At 38.5% G+C, this 25,141-nt stretch overlaps 1 protein-coding gene across 3 annotated transcripts in view; it reads left to right on the top strand.

Moving 5' to 3' along the window:
* Window positions 1–25,141, top strand: part of LOC149228772 (haloacid dehalogenase-like hydrolase family protein) — a 288,935-nt gene that overhangs the window by 227,170 nt on the left and 36,624 nt on the right. Inside the window, exon 12 of one of the 3 annotated variants that reach the window (XM_089378360.1) lies at window positions 18,866–18,936. The exons of the other annotated variants lie outside the window; for them this stretch is intronic. Within the exon in view, the coding sequence (XP_089234486.1) occupies window positions 18,866–18,936 (71 nt within the window). The remainder of the gene's footprint in view (window positions 1–18,865; window positions 18,937–25,141) is intronic. 3 annotated transcript variants of the gene reach the window in all.

Raw genomic sequence — 25,141 nt, 5'->3', positions numbered from 1 at the left:
GAAAAGATTTTAAGAAAATCCACCTAGAAATTCCTTAATTAAGTTAATTAATCAATAATTAGATTTTTCCTAAGTCTAACTTAGGAAAAATGATTAATTAACAAGAATTAATTGAGGAAGGTGAGATTTCTCTAGAAACTCACACGGATCGACTAGAAAATAATTTCATCCATTGATTTAGTTTTAATCTTGGCCGTTTGAGTCCCACAGTGAGATTATAAGAAGAAGTTGATAGGTAGATGGGGGAACATACTTGAGATCGATTTCCTTGGGCAGTTCGATTTTCCAAAGAGTAGCAACGTTTTGCCAAAAGAGTTCGAGCCAGAGAAGGGAGGCAAAGTGATGCAGGAGCATCCGAGCACCCTTCACAAAAATCGGAATCCAAAGCTGTGAAAGAGGAAACGTGGACAATCATTGTCAACTGGGGCAAATTCTAATTAAAACAGAGCTAAATTGACGGAATTGATAAGTCTTTAGAAGACTTGATTAAATGTAATTATCTGTCATGTATGTGAATAGAGAGATTTAGGGGATTTGATTGAGCGATTGTGGGAGAAACTCATGGATCGTAAACGATGCCTCCCTTTGTAATTTCCTATATAAGAGAGTTTGTGTTGTGTGATTAGTCTGTAATCGAATTATGTATATAATGAAAATATACGTGTTATTGTACATCTGTGTGTTATCTGAGTTTTGTGTGTTTGTGTATGGTTTAAGTATTGTTCTTTATTGTCAGTTAATAAATATGCGTGTGCGAGTATAAAGGATGAAGTTCCTATGAACTTCGCCTTAAACAAAGTATGGCAGGATAAATGTGTGTTATAACGTAATTCCACCAAAAGCGAATGAGGAATCCATTTCAATCGACACCATTAGATCAACCAGATCGACGGATAATAACAATGGAAGAGGAATGGCGGAGGAAACATTGTAGCCGTCCGATGGGAGGAGATCCACGGTGATCGCTCGGAAAACTTGCGAGCAAGTTATCTCGGCTTGCGGACCTGAGAAAATCATCCAAAAGAGTTTAAACTTTAGGGTGATCGAATAGTTCGTTTAATGGCGATCAGACGCATATCGTGTGCAAACAAGCACGACCAGTAATTCCAAAAACGGACGCGATGAGGGTTTATACAATGGGATTAAAACCTCGTTGGGTTTCGGCAATCAAGACCGTCCATTGGTTGATTGATCAGACGGTAATCGCGCGCGAACATGTGCGTGGGTTAACATTTTTGGCGAACCTAAGATGTTATCAAAGAGGGTTAACTTTTATTTGGGGTCCGGCCATAAACGTTCAAAGAAGGCCGACAGTGATTGGTCGCGTTTATTGTGAAATCCGCCAATTAGAAGGCTTTCGATATATATTTACGTGGGCCCATAACCCACAGGTCCACGCGGATTTATGTAAAAGATGCCGCTTTGTTGTGTAAAAGCGGCTTAGCTGTCATCATTTTTGGTATCAGAGTGAGAAAAGGTTTCCTGCGAGAAAGAGTTCGAGTGCAAAAGAAAGAGGTACAATTATGTTGAAGATTGGTGAGTTTATGGTCTTATATTGTCGTACAGATAGCGGCAGAAGAAGGTGAGAAGATTGCAACAACCTAGAGCCTGAAGTGCTCAATTGGTTCCAAAGAAGAGAGAACCAGAGAGATGCCGAAAGACTAAGCTCAGAGGAGAGAAGCTTGGTGAGGTATCGTGTAGCAAGGAGGACTTGTTACTGCAAAGGTTTTGTTGCAGCTCACAAAAAGATCATAAAGGCAATTCCACAGAGGATGTGGGTAGAATTGCTAAGGGATGGAGAAGGCATATGACTAGGAGGTCATAAATTTTTGTACCTCGGGAGTTTGATGCAGGAGCATCTGAGCACCCTTCATTAAAATCAGAATCCAAAGCTGTGAAAGAGGAAACGTGGACAATCATTGTAACTCGGGGCAAATTCTGTTTCAAACAGAGCTAAATTGATGGAATTGATAAGTCTTTAGAAGACTTGATTAAATGTAATTATCTGCCATGTATGCGAATAGAGATATTTAGGGGATTTGATTGAGCGATTGTGGGAGAAACTCATGGATCCCTCTTAGTCTGTAATCAAATTATGTATATAATGGAAATATACGTGTTGTTGTACATCTGTGTGTTATCTGAGTTTTGTGTGTCTGTGTATGGTTTAAGTATTGTTCTTTACTGTCAGTTAATAAATATGCATGTTCGAGTATAAAGGACGAAGTTCCTATGAACTTCGCCTTAAACAGATTATGGCAGGATAAATGTGTGTTTTAACGTAATTCCACCAAAAGCGAACGAGGAATCAGTTTCAATCGAAACAGTCGGATCAATGAGATCGACGGATAATAATAATGGAAGAGGAATGGCGGAGGAAACATCATAGCCGTCCAATGGGAGGAGATCCATGGTGATTGCGTGGAAAACTTGTGAGCAAGTTATCTCGGTTAGTGGACTTGAGAAATCCGTCCAAAAGAGTTTAAACTTTAGGGTGATCGGACTGTCCGTTTAATGGCGATCAGACGCATATCACGTGCAAACAAGCGCAGCCGTTAATTCCAAAAACGGACGTGATGAGGGTTTATACAACGGGATTAAAACCTCATTGGGTTCCGGCAATCAAGACTGTCCGTTGGTTGATTGATCGGACGGTAATCACGCGCGAACATGTGTGTGGGTTAACATTTCTAGCGGACCCGAGATGTTATCAAAGAGGGTTAACTTTTATTTGGGGTCCGGCCATAAACGTTCAAAGAAGGCCGACGGTGATTGGTCGGGTTTATTGTGAAATCCGCCAATTAGAAGGCTTCTGATATATATGTACATGGGCCCATAACCCATAGGTCCACGCGGATTTATGTAAAGAAGCAGCTTTGCTGCGTAAAAGCGGCTTAGCTGTCATCACAAAGATAGAGAGGGGCAGAGATAGTGAGACCGGAGGAAGTTTTCCAGTTCCGGAGTGTTAATAGCAGAAGGGATGCATTTCCCAGAGAAGCTATGTAGATAGCTTTAGAGGGAGATTGATTTTGCTGAAGGGATGGGTGATTCAGTTGTAGTTGGTCATAGAATTCTCTAGGAGGCCAAGCGAATTCCTTCCAGAGGCAGAGTTAGCTAGGACACCATCTTTCCATTAGTTCTAGGGCTTAGCGAGTTAGAGCCTACGCAAGCACTGAGCAGAGGCTCACACAGAGGCTGTACAACTAGCTTGTTTTTCCATTTGTCGACGCTGGATCAGGCATGGTGTTGAGGTATTTGCCTCACAGATATTTAGGCTTGATTATTTTGTTGATTGGATTGCCAGTTGGGCATCCTTAGATTGTATTCAGAATTTCTCACTGCCGCTTAATAATAAAAACCCTCAGCTGCTGCCACTAGTTTTCCCAAGTTGGGTTTTTCTGGGGACTTTAGTCCAAAATAATAGTGTTATCATTTTGTGTGTTTCCTAGTATTTTCTCAGTTTTCAGTTTATCTTCCGCAATATTTTTTATTTTGGTGAAAACTTCAATTGTGAATTATTCGTTGTTTGTCGTAGCAAATAAACGACAAAATTAATTTACAGTTAGAAGAATAATTTCTAGTTGCTGCAATAGTTAAAATTTTCATATGGTATCAGAGCGATTTTGATCAAACAGGGAAGCTTAGAAGCGGAAGTAGAAAAGTCTTTGTTCAGAGGGAGCAGCAAGACACATTTTTTTGGGCTATGTAGTACCTATTCAGGTAGTGTGAATCGTTGGGCAGTTCGATTTTTCAATACAGGTTAGCAGAAAAATTCAGCTTGCCAAATTGAGTGATTCTAGCAGGCAGAGGGAGCAGCAGTAGCTCAAATTTCGCTGAGAAAATTTCTTGTTTGGGCATAGGAGGGTTTTTGCAACAGTTTTGCTAGAGCAAAACTAGCGCCAGTTGGAAGCAAAAGCGCACACACAGAGGGAATTTCTCTCAGAGGGTTTCTAGCCTAGAAATCCAAATTTCCAGTTGCAATTGGCAGTAGCTGCAAGCATATTTTCTCACTCCAAAAGGGAGTGCGAATAGCAGATTCAACAACCGAGCAGGTGAAAGGGGGATATTTCTATTCCAGTTTCAGAGATGGCATCAACTAGACTTAGAGATCAAGATAGGTTGGAGGGAACTTCCAACTAAGTCATCTAGAAGGGTAGGATGTCCTTCCTGCTAGATGAATTTGGTCTAAATAGTCAACACTTCTGAAGACCTCCATCATCAAAAGCAACAGTAAGGGTTCGAAGGGTGAGAAGGAGGAAGAGAATGTGGCCCTTGTATCAAAGGTCCCCAATCAAGGACAGGGGGAGAAAAAGAAAATGAAGGACGTATATAAGGTCAAGTGCTTCTGGTGTGGCGAGTTTGGCCACTACATTACTTAGTATCCTCAAAGGAAGAAGGAAAAGCAAGACTAGGCAACAACATCTATAGAGATAGACAAGTTGTCCTCCAGGTTGGAGGAAGACTTCGCCATGTTTGTAGCTATACCTCCAGGAATGAGGTGGAGTGATATGGAGTTATAGTCCCACAGTTGCACAGATAGTTGGGCAGGGTCCATTGAGGTGTCCTCCTCATGGATCATTACCTTGCTACAAGGGCCCACAATATTTAGTAGCAGGATGGATCAATGTCATTTGATGCAGTGAGATTCCAGAGTGACAGTTGCAAACTAGTTGCAGTTAGTTGTTGAGGAGCACAAAGCAGTGTTGACAACAGAGCAGGAGGATCAGTAGTAGAGTCAACAACAAGACAAACTCCCTAGTGGACAGTACAAAGGCTAGTAGCAGTGAGATGCTCTGGAGATAGATGCAGCAAAAAGACATAGTTGATTCAGTATTTTGGATACTTCTCAGCTGCAGTAGTAGCAACAATAGTTGAGAGGGAGTTGCAGTGCATATGCAAAGTTGGTAGCAATATAGCAGTGTCAGCAACAACACAGATGGAGCATCAGATTTGCGCAGTAGTTGGTGGGCAGTGGCAGGCAGTCATAGTGGCCAGACATCAACAACGTGTACAGAGGATGATGCAGAGACAGGGTGTTGGAGCAGTTCAACATTAGAACACCTTCCTCACTAAGAGGGAGTGTTAGTTTTTGTAGCATCGGATGGTGTTCTTGTCTCAACAGTTGTCAGAGAGGCTATGAAACACTATCACTCCATAACCCAGAAAAGGTTTCAGGAAATGCCTTAATTAAGTTAATTAATCAGTAATTAAATTTTTCCTAAGTCTAACTTAGTAAAATTGAGTAATTAACAGGAATTAATTAAGGAAGGTGAAATTTCTCTAGAAACTCATAGGGATGGACTAGGAAATAATCTCAAGCATTGATTAAGTTTTAATCTTGGCTGTTGGAGTGCCGCAGTGAGATTATGAGAAGTCGATGGGTAGATGGAGGAACATACTTGAGATCGATTTCCTTGGGCAGTTCGATTTTCTGGAGAGTAGCAACATTTTTCTCGAAGAGTTCGAGCCAGAGAAGGGAAGCAGAGACAAAGAGGGGAAGAGACAATGAGTCGGGAGGAAGTCCTCCAGTTCCAGAGAGTCAGCAGCAAAAGGGATGCATTTACCAGAGAGGCTGCACAGAGCCAACAAATATAGCTTTAGAGGGAGATCGATTTTACTAAAGGGAAGGGTGATTCAGTTACAGTTGGTTTGCAAATTCTCCAGGAGGTCAAGCGAATTCCTTACAGAGGCAGAGTTAGCTAGGATGTCATCTTTCCAGCAGTTCTGAGGCTTAGCGAGTTAGAGCCTATGCAAGCACTGCACAGAGGTTGTACAACTAGCCAGTTTTGCCAGTTGTCGGAGTTGGATCAAACGTGGTGTTGAGGCATTTTGCCTCACAAATATTTTGGCCAGATTCTTTTGCTGATTGGATTGCTAGTTGGGCATCCATAGGTTGTACTCAGAATTTCTCACTGATGAAGTTGTAAGTAAGACTTGGATGTGTTGGAAAGTGTTGAGGTTGAGTTTAGTGTTGCTAGAGAAATTGAAGAAGGAAGCTTCCATCGATATGTGTCTGGATAAGATGATGACCTAAGAAACATCAGAATAGTTGATGACCTGTGGTTTTATGCTAGCATATAAGAACATATATATTGAAAGTTTACTGATTGGGATTGTGATTGTACATGTTTTGTTGTGCAAATCTCTCCATAAGAAGTTCGAATATTTTAGAAGCATTCTCAGATTGGTGGATATTTCCGATTTGATTGAGAGGGAGAGATGAAGTACCATAAACTTGCTTTTATGATGGTACTTGGGAGGACATCGTTTCCTGGTCAATATTGAGATCTCAGTTGATGTCTAGATACTAGAGGGAGGGTATCGTGTTGAGCTTTGGTTTAATGTTGATACCATCTAAAGGTTGGTGTTAGGGCATGGAGGCCTAAATGGTATCTATATCTTGTTGGATTGATACCAGGGTTGTAGCTTGATGGTACCCACAGTGGAAAATGCCTAGATGACACCTTAGTCCCTGTTGGAAGGATACCTTGGTAGTTTTGGTATCCTAAGCATTGTGTATGGTGTTGTATTCTTCTTGGAACTTTTCAAATTGAGGTCAACCTTGTATTGGTTGAACAATTATGAATACCTCCCTAGTTAAGAGGGAGCGTTGAGAAATGTAACTAGTATCAGTCTTTATAATTGTACTTGAGTCGTGACATAATATATTTGTCAAAATAAAGAAAAAATATTGTAAAAGAAAAAATATTTAAGCATGGATTTCATTCTTTGTTTATTTTATTTTTAGGTCAAAATCACCCATTGAGCGCTCTAGGGTTTGTGTCTTGAGTCAAAGTCAAAGTCAATATATATTAGACCGTTCTTGGGCTCCTTATGTCAAGAAAATAAAATTATTTTTATGTGTCTTTTTCCTCCACCAAGTCAGCTTCCTCACCTTTCAAGTCAGCCTAAACATTTGTCAAGTTAGCCTCATAATGGAGCTTTGAACCACTATATATAGAAAATCATTCGACCTATTGTGACACTTATCATTGAAGCAATTTGATTTGAAACTTATCAATAATAAGGAAGTGGAAAGAAGGCTAAGGAAAAAGTTTTTACATAACAAAGGAGGAAAACATTGGATGTGAGATTTTCTACTCTCCTGCCACATGTGTGAAGGAAACTAAGACATATTGTAGGACCAAAGGTGTACGCTAAGCTTTAGAAGTGCAGAACAAACCAAAACTTTTTTTGACTCGTTTTTGGAGGAGCAAACTTGTGTTGACTTGTGAAGGAAGGGGCTAGAAGTTTGACTTGGTTAGATGGAGGCTGACTTGGTGGATGGAGGAGAGTCCTTGTCTTGGTCAAAAGGTATTGGTTGTCTCATTTGATTTGATTCTAAAGAGAAGAAGAATTTTCGGGTGTTCTTTGTTGTGTTCATGACCTTGATGATACAAATATAATAATTGAAAGAAGAATTAATGAGAAACATCACAAGAAAGTGTCAAAATAAGAGAAATCAAATTAAGAAATCCCTAACTTGCTTCCCTATGGATATCACAACACTGAATCCATTTCCACCATAAAGAAAAATGATTCAAACACTCTAGCAGTCACATTTTTAAAAAATATTCTTGCCAGATTCAGGCAAAAAATTTGTCATTTGGGCGAAATTGTGGCCTTATTAAACAATGCCCATGAAATTTGGCCTGGGCATACATCACTGTGGATGTAATCCATGATATGTGTCACTTGAAGGTCATCAAAGATAAGTGTTGGCCATGCTAATCAAAATAGTGTGAATGAAGGGAACTGCCCCATAAATGGATTGACTATATTGAAGAACTAATTGGAGGATGGTTCCTGAACCTCTTGTTATGGTGTCATAATAATAAATTATACTCATTTAGAAAACATTAATCTTGAAAGATACTTTTAGGCATTACTATCAGTGCTTGGGATTGGTTTTAAAGCAATGTTCCACATGGATGCACACCCTAACACCTTCCATGCTTTGAAAATGAAGGGGCGTGTCCCCCTCATTTTTCATGCTCTATGGGCAAGGGGGCCAACGAGGAAAACATTTCTTCATGTTCCCCTTTTGGGAAACATTTCCCAAGTTTGGGGGATTTGTTTCTTGAGAAAGGGGGCCTTTGGGCGCACCCCCCACATTTTCCATGCTCCAGGGGCAAGGGGGCATTGAGGGAAATGTTTCTCCACGTTTCTTTTTCTGGAGGAACACATAGGGAAACATTTTGTGAATGTGGGTGACATGTTTCCCCATAAAGAGGCCCTTTTGGCGCACACCTCCCTAATTTTTTGTCCAACAACCCTTTAAGATAGAACAAAGATAAGGAATAATGTTGGGTATGTGTTATATTTTTTGTTTGCTATGTTATATTTTGCATCCATAGTTGGCAGTTTTCAAGATTTGGTTTTCACTTTTGTTAGTTTTGTTTCATATGGTCATTTAGCCCATGGTTTTCTAATTTTTGTTAAAGAATCAAGGTTGCAGTTTTATCTAGGTTAATGGATTGTGGGTTTTGGATTCCACACAATCATATATATTGTTTTGTAAGTAATAAAAGAAGAACTAAACATGGATATATTACTACTTGTGGATTTAAATTTGGGAATTTAAGGCCCATGGAGGAGTGGAGGAAGTTGGAGAATGCCATGGACATGTATGCCAAGTTCCCAGAGTTAGAGGATGCACACAATTTTTTTGACGAAATGTCTCAATGTAGATCATTCATAGAATGAGTTACTAGAGATTGCTAGAGGAGGCAGGCCATGAGGCCTTATCAAGTGATAGTGAGAGAAGTCGTGGTAAAAAAACAATGAACATTGTGAGTACATTCTCATGTGTCTTGAAGGAAATGTTATATATATATTAGGCACACAACTGTACAACTTAGGCATGTGTACCCTTGATAAATTATTGGTGAAGTCTAGATGTAGACCTAGGTGATAGCGTGTGGGGAAATGCAAATTCCAGGATATTGTGGTTATAAACTTTGAGGGGGGTATGACTTAAATAATTACCCCAAGTATAGAAGGAACAATCTTAGGTTAATCTTAACTCGATGTATGTGTCATTGTGTTAGGTCAACATTGGTGGCTTTTAAGCCCATGGTTATGTTAGCATGTGGTATTGTGTCCATGGATTTTGATGTAATGAAGTCTTTACAGATGCTTGGGATACTGTGTTGTGATGTGCCTATAGGTGAGTGGTGAAGGCTTAGTTGGCCATCTTGGCTAGGTTTGGTCAAGGATATCAATAGATTTATTGGTTAGTTTTTCTTGGTTTGGGTTTTCCATGATAAGTAACATGTTTATTTGAACATGTTGCTATGTTATTGTTATTGTTATTTTTATCGCATTCTTAATTTTCATTTGGTATCATAGTGATTATTGGCTTTATAGGGATGCTTTTTTATCTAAGGGTTAGGCTATCTTGGGTATGTGATAAACTTTGTTGCAGTGGGGGCTCTAGGTGATGATTCTTATGCCATAAAAGAATGGGAAGCAATTCGAAAATAGAGATTGAGAAATGTAATGGGTCATTGTAGATCTAGGGAGTGCATCATTGGGATGTCAACATAAGATGGGAAAAAGTTGTATTAGATGGTAAAGAGCATAATCCAATTGTGTCTCAAATTTTGTATTATTAAAAGTTCCAGGAAAACCTACAAGTAAGGCATTGTGGAATAAGTTAGGTTCTTTGTATCGGTTTAAGTCCCTAGTGAACAAACTTTCCTTATGGAAGAAACTATGCAACTTGAGGATAAATGATGAAGGTTCATGATGAAGCATGTGGATACCCTCAACACTGTGGTAAGTCAGTTGTTGTCTATTGATATAATATTTCAGTGGTATATAAGTGTATTGGTTTACTATCCTCTTACCAAACTCTTGGGATGCTCTAGTTGTAGCCATATAGTAATGCAACTACTTTATTTTTTCATGATTCCTTAATGTTGGAGGAGATGAAACAAAAAGACATGGAAATTTAGAGCACACATGCTTTATCTATAAGAGGATGTTCACATGATAGAAATAAAAATAAGTCCTTAAGTGAGAGATTTAAATCTAAAGGTAGATCTATATCTATAGGAAATTCTGTAAAGAGACGTTGGAAATGTGGAAAAAGAGGGCATTTCAGAAATAATTGTAGATCCAAAAGCATTGAGAGAGGGAAGGGATCTGATGAAAACATTTCGACATGGAACAAATCTACATGAAATAGGATTTATTTATTTATTTATTTTATTTTATGGTGAGAGGTAAGAAAAAGTGGACCTACAAGTTGAGAAAACCTTTCTATGGGTTAAGGCAATCTCCAATGATGTAATATAAAAGATTTTATACTTATATATTGGGATTTGGTTTCACAAGAAGCAAAGTTGACATTTTGTGTATGTCAAATTAATCGGTAAGCACTTTATTTATGTTGTTCTGTATGTGGATGATATTTTGTTAATATGAAACCACATGGAAATGATGAAGGAAGTGAAAACTCGATTGTTCTCTAAATCTGACAGGAAATATATTAGTGTTGCAAATTTTATTTTGGGTATGGAAATTAAAGAGATTGAAAAAAACATGAAACTTTGGTTGAATAAGAGAAGGTATGTTGAGACAATATTGTAGAGGTCTAATATATAGGAATATAGATTGGTCAAGGTCCCTATTCTTGTAGGTGTAAAACTATCTACAATTATGTGGAGGACATGTTGAGTGTTCAATATGTCAATGTGTTGGCAGTTTGATGTATACAATGGTCTGTATTGGACTAGACATTGAACATGAAATGGGATTTAAAAAAATGTATATGTCAAAACTAAGGACGAAGCACTGGATAGATATAAATAACGTTTTCATGTATTTGTGTGGCACTACATATTATGAAATTTTCTAACAAGGAAGATCTGGAAAAGAAAGAGTGTTGGACATACATGGATTTGTTGATGTTTACTGGGTTGGAGACCTGTATTGTAGAAGAACTACAAGTGGTTATGTGTTTAACCTATCTGGAGGAGAAATTAATTGGATGTGCAAGAGACAATTTGTAATGGCTCTCTTAATTAGAGAAGTTGAATACATGGGAGCCACTCATGCAAGTAAGAAATTGTATGGTTACAGAGATTGTGTTTAGGTATTAGGTTTGTACAAGAAATTGTGAGGTTAGATCGTGAGAATCATAGTGCAATATTTCTAGAAAAGAGCCCAACTTATCATTCTAAGGCAAAGCATATTGATGTTCAATATCACTTTATGAGAGACATGGTTGAAAAAAAGAAGGTGCTCTATGTAAAGGTGGACATTTTGAAGAATTTTGTGGATTCATTAATAAAATTTGTGAGTTTTGATATGATATATTTGGATCCATCACAATATGATTTTTAGTCAACATTTCGAGCCAACAAGTGTGACTCATGTCCTGACAATCAACCACACTTCTTGGCTTGAAACATTGACTAAAAATCATACTATGATGGATCCAAAAACATTAGATCAAAATTTTTCATCATGTACTCTTATGACGCCTTGTATTCAATGAAACCAAGAAGTGAGAGATTATTGGGTATGTGTTATTTTCTCTTTATTCGTTTTTGGCACACAATTTTCACTTTTGGCGGTTTTTTGCTGCATGATACTTCATCCCATGATTTTTTTAATTCTTATTAAGAATTAAGATTATAATATAATTTAGATTAATGGATTAGGGGTTTTGGATGCCATGAGATCATATTATTATTTTGTAAACAATGAAATTAATTGACGATAAAAAAATTAGAGCTGCAATGCTAAATGGTTTGTTGTTTTTTCTGTTTTTGGTTTCTAAGATAAATCTTTGTGTAATATGCCATTTCCATTGTTTTACTTTTATATTTATTAAAAATCATGTTAACTTTTACTTAAAATTAACATTACCATTATCCATTTCAAGATGTTTGAGAGTGATTCTAAGCTCATTGGACTTCATATGGAGAAAGTAGAATTTCATATCCCATTTAGAATTTAATGGAATTGACATTTTTTAGAATTTTAGGATTGATGGGATTATAACATTTCCATTGGATTGTACATCAGATGATTTTGTATAGGATGAATTATTGTTGTTGGGTATCATCATCATTATTATTTTTGTAAGTTTAGGGATGGGGATCCCTATTCTAGAGAACTTAATGTCCCCCTTTCCCTCATGAATTTCCATAAAATTTGGAGGTGCTTCCACATATTATCTATGTGCGTCTCCTCGTTCCCACACTCTACCATTCAAAAAACTTGGTGGAACATAGCTTGCAAGTTTTGTAATTTATCATTCTAATCTAAATTACCCACTTGGAAATGATTTGACATACAAGGATATAAAGTCCACGACTTGTTTAGCTTTCAAATTATGTACTATATTTATATAATTGTTCCATTATGTAGATAGAGTACAAAATAGCTTGAAAAATTCTTGTGACATATATACAATTATGGATGTCCTTGATGTGAGAGGTTGATTTTTGGCTGGAGCAATGAGGAGATGGAAGTGGAGGCCTGACAAGGGTTAGGGTTTGGGCTAGAGTATTGAAGCTTGAAGCGGTTCCCTCCCGCGCCTGCGCTTGTTTTGTTCTGGTCACAATGAATCGTATGCCTCACGTCGTTTTTACCTAAGACATCTCCCGTTGCGATTTGGTTTTCCCTATCCGTTTTTTCATCCCCCTCACCTCGACCTACTCTACCTGCTCCCAGTTTCAATAGCGACGGGCTCCAATTTTTTACGGTGTCCGCTGGCACGGGTCTTTCGAGGCATTTATGGAGGACCTTGTGGATTATTCGGAAGACTCATTAGAGGGCGCCCCCATCTACACATCTCCCCATGCAAACCCGACAAGCTTTTTCCCTTACAACTGCGAATTGACCAACACCATAGCGACGTTGCCCTCAATCTTAGGACCCTCGTGCTCAGTCATTACCCTCCTAGCTGGATTTTACAACTCCACCTCCGTTGCCGTCCACTCTAAATTTTGTGGCCCGTTCCATAGGCCCTAACCTAGCCAACTCCTCCACAGGCTACACATCCTTCCCTCCATCAGCCGGTTCCCACAATCCCTCTGTTGCACTATCCAGCAAACCCTTGGCCGCTTCACTTGGGTTTATTCCAGTAGTGAATTCTTTGGCTCCTCCATAAGGAAGTTTCACCAAGGTCCGTCCCATCTCTGGCGCCTTCCTCTCTGGGCCATTTTTAAATCCTCCAAACCCTCATTCAAACCCTCATTCGAGAGGCTCTCAGCAGGCCCCCTTGATGCAGGTCATAGGTCAAGTAAGAAATATAGATGCATAAAAACCAAAGCACAAGACGTCATACTCAGCTTGGGCGAAGATATACAGTGGGGAGACACCATGGATACTGCGGACAGAGTTTTGGTTGGAAGAGTACGAGGAAAGAATTATACTGCGGCTCGACTGAAAAAATGGATGGCTGAAGTTTAGGTACAACACCTCGCCGAGCTTCCCTTCGTCCAAAACTTCGTCAGGGGCTGGTTCGCGTTGAGGTTTGCAAGAGTCGAGCATACAAACTGGGTCATATCTTAAGTTTGGCATATTAACAAGCTCCCGTCCTCCTGCGCTAGTGGAATCCCCTTTTTGATCTAGAGAGAGAGCAACTTGGGGATGGTCCCCTTTGGTTTTGCCTACCAAGACTACCCCTGCAATTTTGGTCCGAAGACATCTTTTGGCGCATCAGGAATGCCTTAGGTACATATCTGGAACATGAAAAATCTTTCCTTTCGACTGGCATGATGGCATACGCAAGGATACTGGTACACATAGATACCGGGGAGGGCTTACACGAACACATTAACCTCCAATGGAGAAACCTATATCGGCAACAGACACTGGATTATGAAGGGGTGCCCTTCAGGTGCAGGAGGTGCCATAAGGTTGGTCATATCTTTCGGGACTGCCCCTTAGTGGCAAAGCAAAAGCAGATGAGTCTGACAAGGCAATTTCGACCAAGGAATCACAAGCTCAAGGGGAGCATCTACCCTCTGAAGATGCAGAGATTCATGTAGACCCTGAAGTAGCCAAGAAGACACCTGCAAAGGAGGCACCAAAGAAGCGCGGCAAGACACCTCATCAGCCTCCCTCTCCTCCACTCACCAGGGCAAGGGCGGCTACCGGGGCTGCGTTATCTTCGAGTATGAATACTTCTATACCCTGATCCGTTCATAATTTTGCTCTGTCTAAAAGTATCGCTCATTCTACTTATGTTATTAATAAGGACACAGTCTCCATCACTCGACCCCCCATTTCTGGCTTCCCTCCTCCATAACCCCCCTCCTACTTTCTCTAATACCTCACCTTCCCTCCCAGACATTCCCCCTAGCATAATCCTTGCCTCTGAGCTTGGGCCTCCTTCCCCCAGATACCCGACTCGATCCAGGGTGAAAATTCAGGCCCCCGACTATATTGGAATTAGCTTGGATACTACCCCAATTCCACTAAAGCCTCCCCGAGGACGTCCTTCCTCCCTCTCCAAAGAAAAGCTGCAGGCCGGAGAAGAGATTGCATCTGGGAAACAAAACAGCATCGATAGGGCACTTAGATCTATGAACACCCTGGCCGACCCCCCTCCATAAAGCCGTTCTCATTCAATTGCAGAGGGCTAGCTAGGCCTGAAAAAAAAAACTAGCTCTTTGAAGACTGATCTTTGCCGAATCAGTCGATGTTATCTTTCTACAAGAAACCTTGAGCATTGCTGAATCCATCTCCCATATGCTTGAATCGATGCTCCTGGTCTGGTCCTTTCTAGCTCTTGATGAAAATGGATGATCAGGTGGCACAGCACTGGGGTATAACTCCCGATCCATTAGCCTTTGCAATAGATGGGGAGGCATTGGGCATATTGGGGAAGGAATCTTCTCAGCCAACCCAGGCATTGAGATTAGGCTTATTAATGTGTACGGGCCTTGCCATCATCGACCAGAATTCTGGGATCATTTTTTGAGCTTTGATATATTGCAAAGGGATTTCTTAATCCTTGGAGGGATCTAAACTTCTCTATATACCTCTCTAAATCTTGGGGAAATCATGCCCAGATTGATCCCCTATCAACATACTTTGAGAACATCCTGGAAACCCACAACCTTCTAGATATCTCTTCAGCAAAACTGCAGCCCACTTGGAGGAACAACAAAGTTGGGGAAGACAGCCTAGCCAGAATACTTGACTGTTTCCTTATCAAGGAAGGCCTTTTGAACATGGATCTTAATTATAGACAATGGGTGGGATTGGGAGGAATATCAGACCGTCTGCCTATATACTTTGAAATAAGAGGGGGGATTGATAAGCCTAAGGCCCCTTTCAAATTCAACTCTTCTTGGTTAAAGGATACATCTTATGCCTGCATGGTTACAGATTTCTGGAAGGCCCACCCCCTTGATGTTGGAGGGCATATAGCAGAGGGTTTTTCTCATATCCTAAAAGAGCTGAAGAGAATCTCTAAAATATGGGCACACAACAAGAGAGTACAGGATGATCAAACCCTAATGGATACTGAAGCAGAGATTTCTAACTTCGAAAACAATCAAGGAAGGGTCTTCACCTTGATCGAACAAAAGGAAAAGCTGACATCCTTATATTCTAAGAGATGAAAAATATTAAAGGATAGAGAAGAATCGTGGAGATTGCGAAGCAGGGAAATCTGGCTGCTAGAGGGAGATGATAAAACGAAATTCTATCACAAATTTGTAAACGGCCGAAAATCAGTAAACTCCATATGGCAGCTCATGAATGAGTAAGGGAACACAATAAAAACCTTTTGACACCTAGCATCCTTGGCCTCATCACATTTTAAGCAAATTTACAGGGATCCCACAAATGCCACCCTTGCTGAAATCATTCGAGTGGCATAATTATTTCCCTGTTTTGTGGATCAGGAGGATGAAATGGAACTGACTAAGGAAGTCACTCATGGGGAACTTGAAGCCACTTTTAAATGGTTCAAGCGACACAAGAGCCCAGGGCTAGATGGATGGTCAGTGGAGTTATATTTGGCTTTATCTGAGACACTTGGAGCAGACCTCCTCAAGGTCATCGAGAATAGCAGGATCAATGGTAAGATGTATGAAGCTTTCAATACTGCGCTCATTGCCTCATTCCCAAATCCGATAACCCGACCTCTTATGATGACTTCCGACCCATATCACTATGTAATTGTATCTATAAAATCATGGCCAAGATCATAGCCAATCGACTCCGCCCCATCCTATCCACACATATCTCACTTGAGAAATTTGCCTTCTTGCAATACCGACAGATCCATGAGGTGGTTGGAACTGCACATCAGGCACTGCACTCCCTATAGTCCAAGAAAATGAAAGGTATGATCCTAAAGGTCGATCTCTCAAAATCTTTCGACAAAGTAAGTTGGATATATATAAGAATGTTCCTAACCCACCTTGGGTTTCCATACGAGTTTATTAAATGGATCATGTGTTGTATTACTAATACATATTTCAATGTTATGGTAAATGGAGTGACATCGCCTTTCTTTCACTCAGAAAGAGGTCTCAGACAGGGATGCCCTCTATCTCCACTACTCTTCCTTCTCATCATGGAAGGGCTCAGGAGACTCATTAAAGAAGAACATAACAGGGGCAGACTCCAAGGGATCAAAATCACTGATAGATGCATTTTGACTCATTTATTATTTGTGGATGATGTGATGATATTCCTTAATGGAGGCATAGGGGACCTGACTATAATGAACAATACCTTCTCTCTGTTTCAAACTACCACATACATGATTCTCAACTGCAACAAGTCCACGATGACAACACCTAGATGCTCTCCCCATGAGATTCAATTTTCTTTCCAAAGATTCCACTTTACCCTGTTGCAAATGGAGGATGGTCTTAGATATTTGGGATACAAGCTAAAGCCCTTGGGATACAAAATAGTAGACTGGACATGGCTTATATCCAAATTGGAAAAAAGACTCAACATATGGTACCACAAGTACCTATCCAGGGCAGGCAAATTGATTCTCATAAAAGTAGTACTAGAGGCCACTCCGGTATACTTGATGTCTTTAGCATGGACACCCAGGGGCATATTCTCTAGGATTCAAACCCTTTGTTGCAGGTTTCTTTGGAAGGGTAAACAGTCAGGGAGAATCTTTGCCTGGGTCAAATGGGAAGCACTTACACTACCAACAAATGGGGAGGATGGAGCATCAAGAAGCTGGAGGATTTTTCCTTAGCGCTAGCAGCAAAACTTGGTTGACAACTCATCACCACGAACAACTTGTGGAGAAAGGTGGCCATCTCAAAATACATTGCACCTCTCAATCTGATGGACTGGCTAAGATAGCCACAACGAAGCACCATGGGGATATCAGTTATTTGGAACGCAGGGCTGAAATCACTAACCATCATCATAGTAGGCCTTACTTGGAGAATACAATCTGGCACATCTGTGCATTTAGGGGAAGATCCCTGGATTAGATGCAGGAATGCCCACAAGCTGTCCATAGAGCTCAAAAATCATCTCAGTTCTAAAGGCATTAACCGCATTTGTCATATTACGGACCCTGATCATACCACTATGTTTCAACAAGCTTGGAAATCCACCCACATCCTGCACATTCCTCAGCAGTGGGAACACCAAAGGGCCGAATACACTGCGGCCTTAACTGAAGCGCACATTAGAATTGCTGAAGGGGGGGACGAGATAATATGAGCATTCACAAAGTCAGGGAAATACTCTCCCAAGGAGGGTTATCTCGTATTAGCCGAGACTCATCGACCACAAGCTATCGAGCACTAGTGGAAACACTTGTGGAAGCTTAAAGCGCCTCCTAGGACCCGACTTCTCATGTGGACAATTCTCAAAAATAAGATCCCCACAGGCGATAACCTCCTTAAGCGAGCTCAGCATGGACCATTTTGGTGTTGCATGTGCAAGAACAACAACGAAAATGTTGACCACCTTTTTCTCGAATGCTTGGTTGCAAAGGATCTCTAGAGCTCGATCTTATTGACCTTTTCCTCCCAAAACAGATGGCAGAGATTGACAATCAAGGAGTCCTGGTCTTCATGGTGGATTAGTACAGACCCAACTAAATCTAGGAACCCACCTCTCCTTATTTTCTGGGCAATCTGGATAGCTCACAATAGACTCATCTTTTAGACCATTGCCCCCCACTAGTCCTCCATCTCTGCACGTATACTGACTGACTACAACATCATCCCTGATGATGAGGACATCCCTCGGCCCCGAACCATTGTCACCGAATCCATAAACCATCTAATTCCTTAGGCTTTTTTTGATGGATCAGCACATGAATTTGGATGTGGGGGAGGTGCCATTTTGCACCTATCTGAATCCCACTTCTTTAAATTACAAATGAGACTGGGGAGAGGCACAAACAATTACATTGAGTTAATCACAACAAAATACCTCATACACTTCACTCTGGAAAAACACTGTAGAGATCTACAATTGTTTGGTGACTTAAAAGTTGTCTGTAACTGGATAAATAAAACATCAAACTTCATTGCATATTCACTGAGAAATATCTTGGATGAGGCGTACCGACTTATTACACATTTTTACTCATTTGTATGCCATCATATTTACAAGGAAAGAAACTCAGTTGCCGATTTACTATCCAAAGAAGCTGCGGTCAGGCCTCTCGGCACTTGGCTGATTCAGGAACAGAGTGATGGTTCTCATTACCAGTTTTACCACTGGCCGTTTATGGACATTACAGACTATATGGCTCAGCGGGAGCCTGGTTATATGTTTCTTTTGCTACCATTTGTAAATATTCATACATGCTTTTAAATTTCAGATGTATATATAACAGACATGCATTCTCTATGTAGAGTAATTTTGTTTAATTTTTGTTGAACTTCATAAGAGAACAGTGCCTCCCTGCGTGGATATAAGGCACCAATTTTTGTTACACTGGATACTTCCTATATGCGACAGGTACTTTGCTTCTCATACATCATATGCATTATTCATATACAACATGTAATATTCTTTCACATAATGGAAATTACGATTTTCCAAGGGGAAAAAAATTATGGATGCCATTGGATTGTTGTATTATGTTTTACCATATACATGCAAGTATTCAATTTAAAGCCTAAAATATATAACAATCACCTTTCAATTTTTTTCCATTTACATAGCTAATGTAAGAGAATTTTTTATTAGATTCAAGTATTTCATCATTAGGTTTTTCCCCTTTGTTGATTTTGTTAGTTACAAAGCCAATATAATATAAATTTTTGTTAGATACAATTACTTTTTTATTAGTTTTCTTCCTTGGTTGGTTTTGTTAGTTACAAAAAGTCACCTTTATAATTGTGCATTCGTTTTGTATGAACTGGATACGGGGAGTTATTATTTGGGAAAAATTTCACTTGCATGAATCAAGTTCAATCCTATGGGTTGCCACTTGTTGAAGCCTCGAAAATCGTTGCTTACAACATGGGGGAAAACCATCCAGTCTGGACTTTGGTTGGCAATTCCTTTTCCGTTTGGTGTAGTGGCTCCGACTGGTTTAACTAGGTCCAATTACTTTCTCTCAATCTCCAATGACTTAAAATATGACTTTCATCCATCAATGGAGAAGAGACATCAGATTAGCCCTCTTGCTGATTAGGCAAGAAAGTGATCCTTGAGCTGATATGGGGCTCAACCAAGCCACAACTAAGTTATGACTTTAAAATTAGCCTAACTTATTCTAACCTAACTAACTCTATGGTTTTAAATTAATATTAATTGTTAATCCTATATGATACTATGATAATGTTATCCCTATGAAATTTATTAGTTTAATACTATTTATTAATCCTAAAGTAACACTATGTTAATACTATACTATCATTAAAGTCATGTTAAGCATTAAAGTATTCCTATTTATCTCATATGCCAAATATAAACTAATATATCCTATGATATTATACTAATTAACTAACTATACTATATAAATAAATATACCTTACACTATATTAATACTATTCTATAATAAAATCACTATACTATAATATATTCCTAACTATTACTAATATAGTTTTAACAATAAAATTAAATATTTAATCTAGTTTATTATAAGATTATAATATATTTATGATAAAATATAAAATGAATGTTAATTAAACTAAACAATGTTATTATTATTCTAAGGAAACATTTAATTAAAATAAGATTTAGTTACACTACCTAATTAAAATTAAAATTATTATAATTCCCTTAGGTTATTATTATTTATTGAAAGTTAACGTTAAAAAACTAATTTATAATTAGTATGTTAAAGTTAACTATAAAAAGAAAAGAAAAATAATTTTGAATGTTAAGTGTTATTGATTAACAATAAATTAATATACAAAATATTACATTAATCCTTATGATTGATTTTTTAGTGTTTTGAATAAAGATTAAAATCAATCAAGAAGGTTGATTGATATAAGGGCTCAATCTTGCCACTGAGGACTAGGATGTTTGCCTCTAAAGAAAGAGGACTTTATGCAAAATTAATTTGCAAATGCAAAACTAATTTAAAAGGAAGATCCTATCTCGAACTAGAATGGGATAGCCCTCTCCTAATACGAGAGAAAATTAAATAAAACAAGGGAATAACTGGTTTATGAATGAATTCACCATGTGGTTTCCATTAACTAAACGAAATAGTTCATTTTAACTAATGGAATAAAAAACAAAATACATTTGCGATTAAATGATAAATAGTTATCATTTATCTCATATATACTTCAATGAATTCATTATAGATTCGATCTCATTCTGCCTTCTGGAGATAGCTCTCAGTAAAGCTTCAACAACATATCAAAATTGAACCAACAATAGTGTTAGATATCAACAAGAAATATTATTTAGAATAAAAATTGAAATCAATTATAAAATTTTGACAGAAATATAAAAATTCAGCATTCCGGTAATAGTACACAAGAATGAGAATTTATTTAAAACAATGCCAAAACTTCTTACAAAATACACAGTCTTTGAGAATTTCAGACCTATGATCTTACTGCCTGCAATAGTACTAAGCAATTAAACAAGGCCAAAAACCCTATTTCAATCTCTACAATCATTCTCTCTGTACAAAACAAAAGTCACTGGGCTAGATCACGACTCCTCATGTGCTTGGATCTGAATCGGCCCCCCTCCTTTGTTATGATAGCCTCGTCTCCTTTTATAAGTCGTCAGGTAGTTTTGCCTCCCTCGATCTTAGGGTTCAAATCCTTCCATTTTAACCTTGTCATTTAGTCCGTTCACATTCAATTCGTTGTTTTCCATTGAGAAATCCTTCTATCACAATGATCCTGCAATCAGAGAACAAGAAAAAGCGGGATTAGTTCTCATTATGGCGAAATGCCATTACTGTTAAAGAAATTTGTTACGCTTGGCATGGAGTTTGGTGTGTATTTGAAGCTAGATTTTCGTTCCTTTCCATCTCAGTTTTCTAGTAGACGTTATCTCGTCTTGATACAATGCCTCTATCTCGGGGTGTTTCCTATATGATGCAATCAAACTAAACCTTCCCCTATAGTTGGCGTGAATTTTTGTTTTGAAAGAGGAGAGAAAACATATTTTAAGCAATTTATGGAGCGGATTATGTTATTTCTTGCGCAATGCTAGGTTAATTCCTCCAATAGATCTTCATTGTTTTGACTAGACTGTTTGTAAAATTTGATAAAACGTCACACAATTGAGTTTGGGTGCACCTCTTAGCCAGGATCTTCATACCTGTAAACAAACATAAAATCTTCAATGAGATTGATAAGACCACAAACCCAAAAAAAAACGTGGATCTGGAATTAAGGGGTGAGATCTGGAGCATGTATTTAGCATCTCTTCGTCATTTGCACATATGTTGGGCATGATCTCCTCATGTTTTTCGCATCGTCCATTTCTATAAATCCAGTTTGCATTGACACTAAGTACATAGTTTGGTGGAAAATTGTGTCTCGGAAGAAATCCGGGATCAACGTTCCATAAAAAACAACTACTAGCCAAAATTCGATGTGTTGACGTTGAAGAGATGGTGCGTTGGACTACGATTTCACAACTAAATCCCATAGGATCCTCGTCCCTGCAATAAAAAATAAAATCGTATTTAGTTTAATAATATCACAAATGTAGTTTTGATATGCATCGACATAGAATTTATGCATTAAAATCGATTAAAAACAAAAATAAGTAAGAATCAATCATTTACAGTCCCGCATCTGCACCTCTTACTTGGTCATCAGATCTATATGTTCAAGAACTGATGAAGGTTAGAACAACGCTGGAGATTTTGGAAGCTAGAGAACAGGAAAGAGACCGCAAAATTTCAGAGATCACAGTTGCAAACCAATGTTTAATGGAAGAGAATAGAATTTTAAAAAAACATGTAACAATGTTGCAAGAGGCTCTAGAGACAGGAAAACAAGAATAGCAAAACATGAAAGAAGTAATAACAACAAACAAAGATGTGATAATTTCTAAACAAACTCAGGTAGATACACAGGTATCTCAGCAAATAGACATTTCCAAAGAGAAAGCAAAAGTGAACAGTGGGAAAGATAGTCCAAAAGAAATCAAAGCTAGAGCTGAAGACGCTAATGGTTACATAAGGACAGAGGAAGAAGAAGATGCAAGTGATCGCAGAGCGCAGGAAATAGAACAAAAAGAAAGACAGGGCAGAAAAACAAACTTTATTATCAGGGGAATAAGAGATTAGGGGAAGAATGAAAGTACTCTCAATTTGACAAGAGACTTTCTGAAAGAGAAACTACATTGGAAAGGGAAAATTTGCCAAGCAAGAACGGTTAGGAGGATATGTGAAGAGAGGCCTCGACCCATAAAAGTCACCATGGCAAGCGTACAAGAAAAACGACAGATTTTGGGCAAAAGGAAACTCTTGAAAGGCTCATACTTCTTCCTTGATGAAGATTTAACCAAAAGACAACAAGAGGAGAGAAGGGATGAAGTGGAGAAAATTAGAATAGCAAGAAATGAAGGGAAAAGGGCATGGTTGTACAATGGGAAAGTTGTTATTGGAGTGTTTGGGCCTCCAGGCAAATCTAGGAAGCAAGCTGACAATAAAGAAAAAACAAAGAATTCAATAATAGAGATGAAAACAACAAGAGCAGCATGGACAAAAATGGGTGAAGACTCAAATTTGAGTCTCATGTGCCAAACTGTGTAGCAGTGAAATCTTACCCAGGTCTACCTAAGTTTAGTTTGTTGGAATTTTAAAGGTTACCCTTGGAGGAGGGGACTTGGGTTAGGGCCTATTGCGGAAGGTAGAGACATAATTTGTCTCACAGAAACTCATGAGCATCATGGTTGCAAAACTCTTGTGTTTAACGGTTATTTGAATTTGGTAGTTTTGAACAAGGTAGCAGAAAATGGAAAAGCGTATGGGGGAATACTAGTTTTAGTGAGAGAAAATGAAGGTCGTCACATTCAATTAATTAAAGAAGATGCAAATAAACAATATTTATGGTTGAAAATATCAAAGAATGAGAATCACATAAGAGTTGCAACATTCTATTTTGCCCCTCAAGTTTCAAAAACTTACAGAAATAAAGGGCTTGACAGCAGGATCCATATGCAGCTTTAAAACAAGATATTGCCATGTACTCTCAATAGGGAGAAGTTCTTTTAGTGGAAGATTTCAATGCTAGAACAACAAATAATAAAGCTAGCATCCTTTGTTGCAAAGAGGATAACAATCCTATTTGGCTCACTGAAGAGGAGAATCCCTAATGGGTGAGGTGTTCAGAAGATGACAAAGTTAACAATCATTTTGGGGATGAGTTGCTTACACTGTGTGGGGCTTTCAACTTAATTATTTGAAATGGTCTAGATAGATGGAAAAGGTCTGGGAACTTCACTTGCAACACATACAATGGGGCAAGTGTCGTTGACTATGTGATGTGTTCACAAAGCTTAATAGAAAATATAGATGAAGTTAGTATTGGAGAGCATATTTGGGACTTAAAATCAGACCATAACCCAATTTTTATAAGGTTATCTTGGTTAGAATAAAGGCAACATAGGAGGAGAACCCAAAGCTCTCAACAATCACTATTAAGGGGCAAAATTATTCTAACAAAAGAAAATGGTACTATCTTCAAGACAATGTTAGAGAGATTAATTGAGAAGGAGAAATTTGGTTTCAAATTCTTCAGTAGCCATGAGTTAAAAAATATAATCCAAAGTGCACTTGAGAAGTGCAAAAGAGCAAAAAATAGGAAATCAAAATCAAATTGTTTTCCTGTAAATGCTTGGTTTGATGAGGAATGCAAAATGGCAAGGGTAACCTTGAAAAAGACAGGAAAAGAGAAGATGAATGTAAAGATATATAAGCAGATACTAAAAAGGAAAAAATATGAGTTCATGCAAATAAGGAGAGGAGCTAATATATTTAAGCAAGAATAATCCAAAGCTTTTCTGGCAGGAACTACAACCAAGGAAGAAGCAAATTGAAAATAATATTACAACCAATCAATGACTTGAATATGCAAGGCAACTCTATGAGAAAGAATCTGAGGCGGAGTTCCTCTAGGATCAACACAAATTCAAAGCTCTTCACATTACAGGAGGTGAAGAATGGAATTAAGAAGCCGAAAACAGGTAAGGCAAAGGACTTCGTTGAACTTCAAGCAGAGTATCTAAAATGGGGAATGGATACTCTTGCACCACACATCATGAAACTATTCAACAACATCATTCAACAAGGATTCCCAAGAGATTGGACAACTAGCCTAGCAATACTCTTTTTAAAAGTGGAGACATTAATAATCCATCCAACTATAGAACTATTATGATCAATCCTTTGTTTCCAAAGCTTTTTGGCAGCATGGTAGAAGGAAAAATTAGCAAGTGGGCAAAAGTAAAAGAAAAGAGGGGAAGAGGACAAGCGGGTTTTAGGCTGAAACATTCTAAAATGGATCATGACATCATGTTGAGACACATTATTGAAAAGGTTTGGGAGGACAAAGAAGAAGTATTTTGTTGCCTTGTTGACTTCAAAAAAGCATTTGACACAGTCCCTAGGGATAAGTTGTGGAGTAGAATGGAAGAAATTGAAATTCATGTGCATTATAGAGCTGCTGTCCATAGACTTTATGAAGAAGTGAAAATCAAAATTAGAACCTCACCAGGTATTTCAGAA

The sequence above is a fragment of the Pinus tabuliformis genome, chromosome J, assembly GCF_031772625.1.
Source record: "Pinus tabuliformis cultivar Carrire ecotype Pingquan chromosome J, CPIR1, whole genome shotgun sequence".
NCBI classification, from domain to species: Eukaryota; Viridiplantae; Streptophyta; class Pinopsida; order Pinales; family Pinaceae; genus Pinus; species Pinus tabuliformis.
This window is presented reverse-complemented; position numbering and strand designations above follow the sequence as displayed.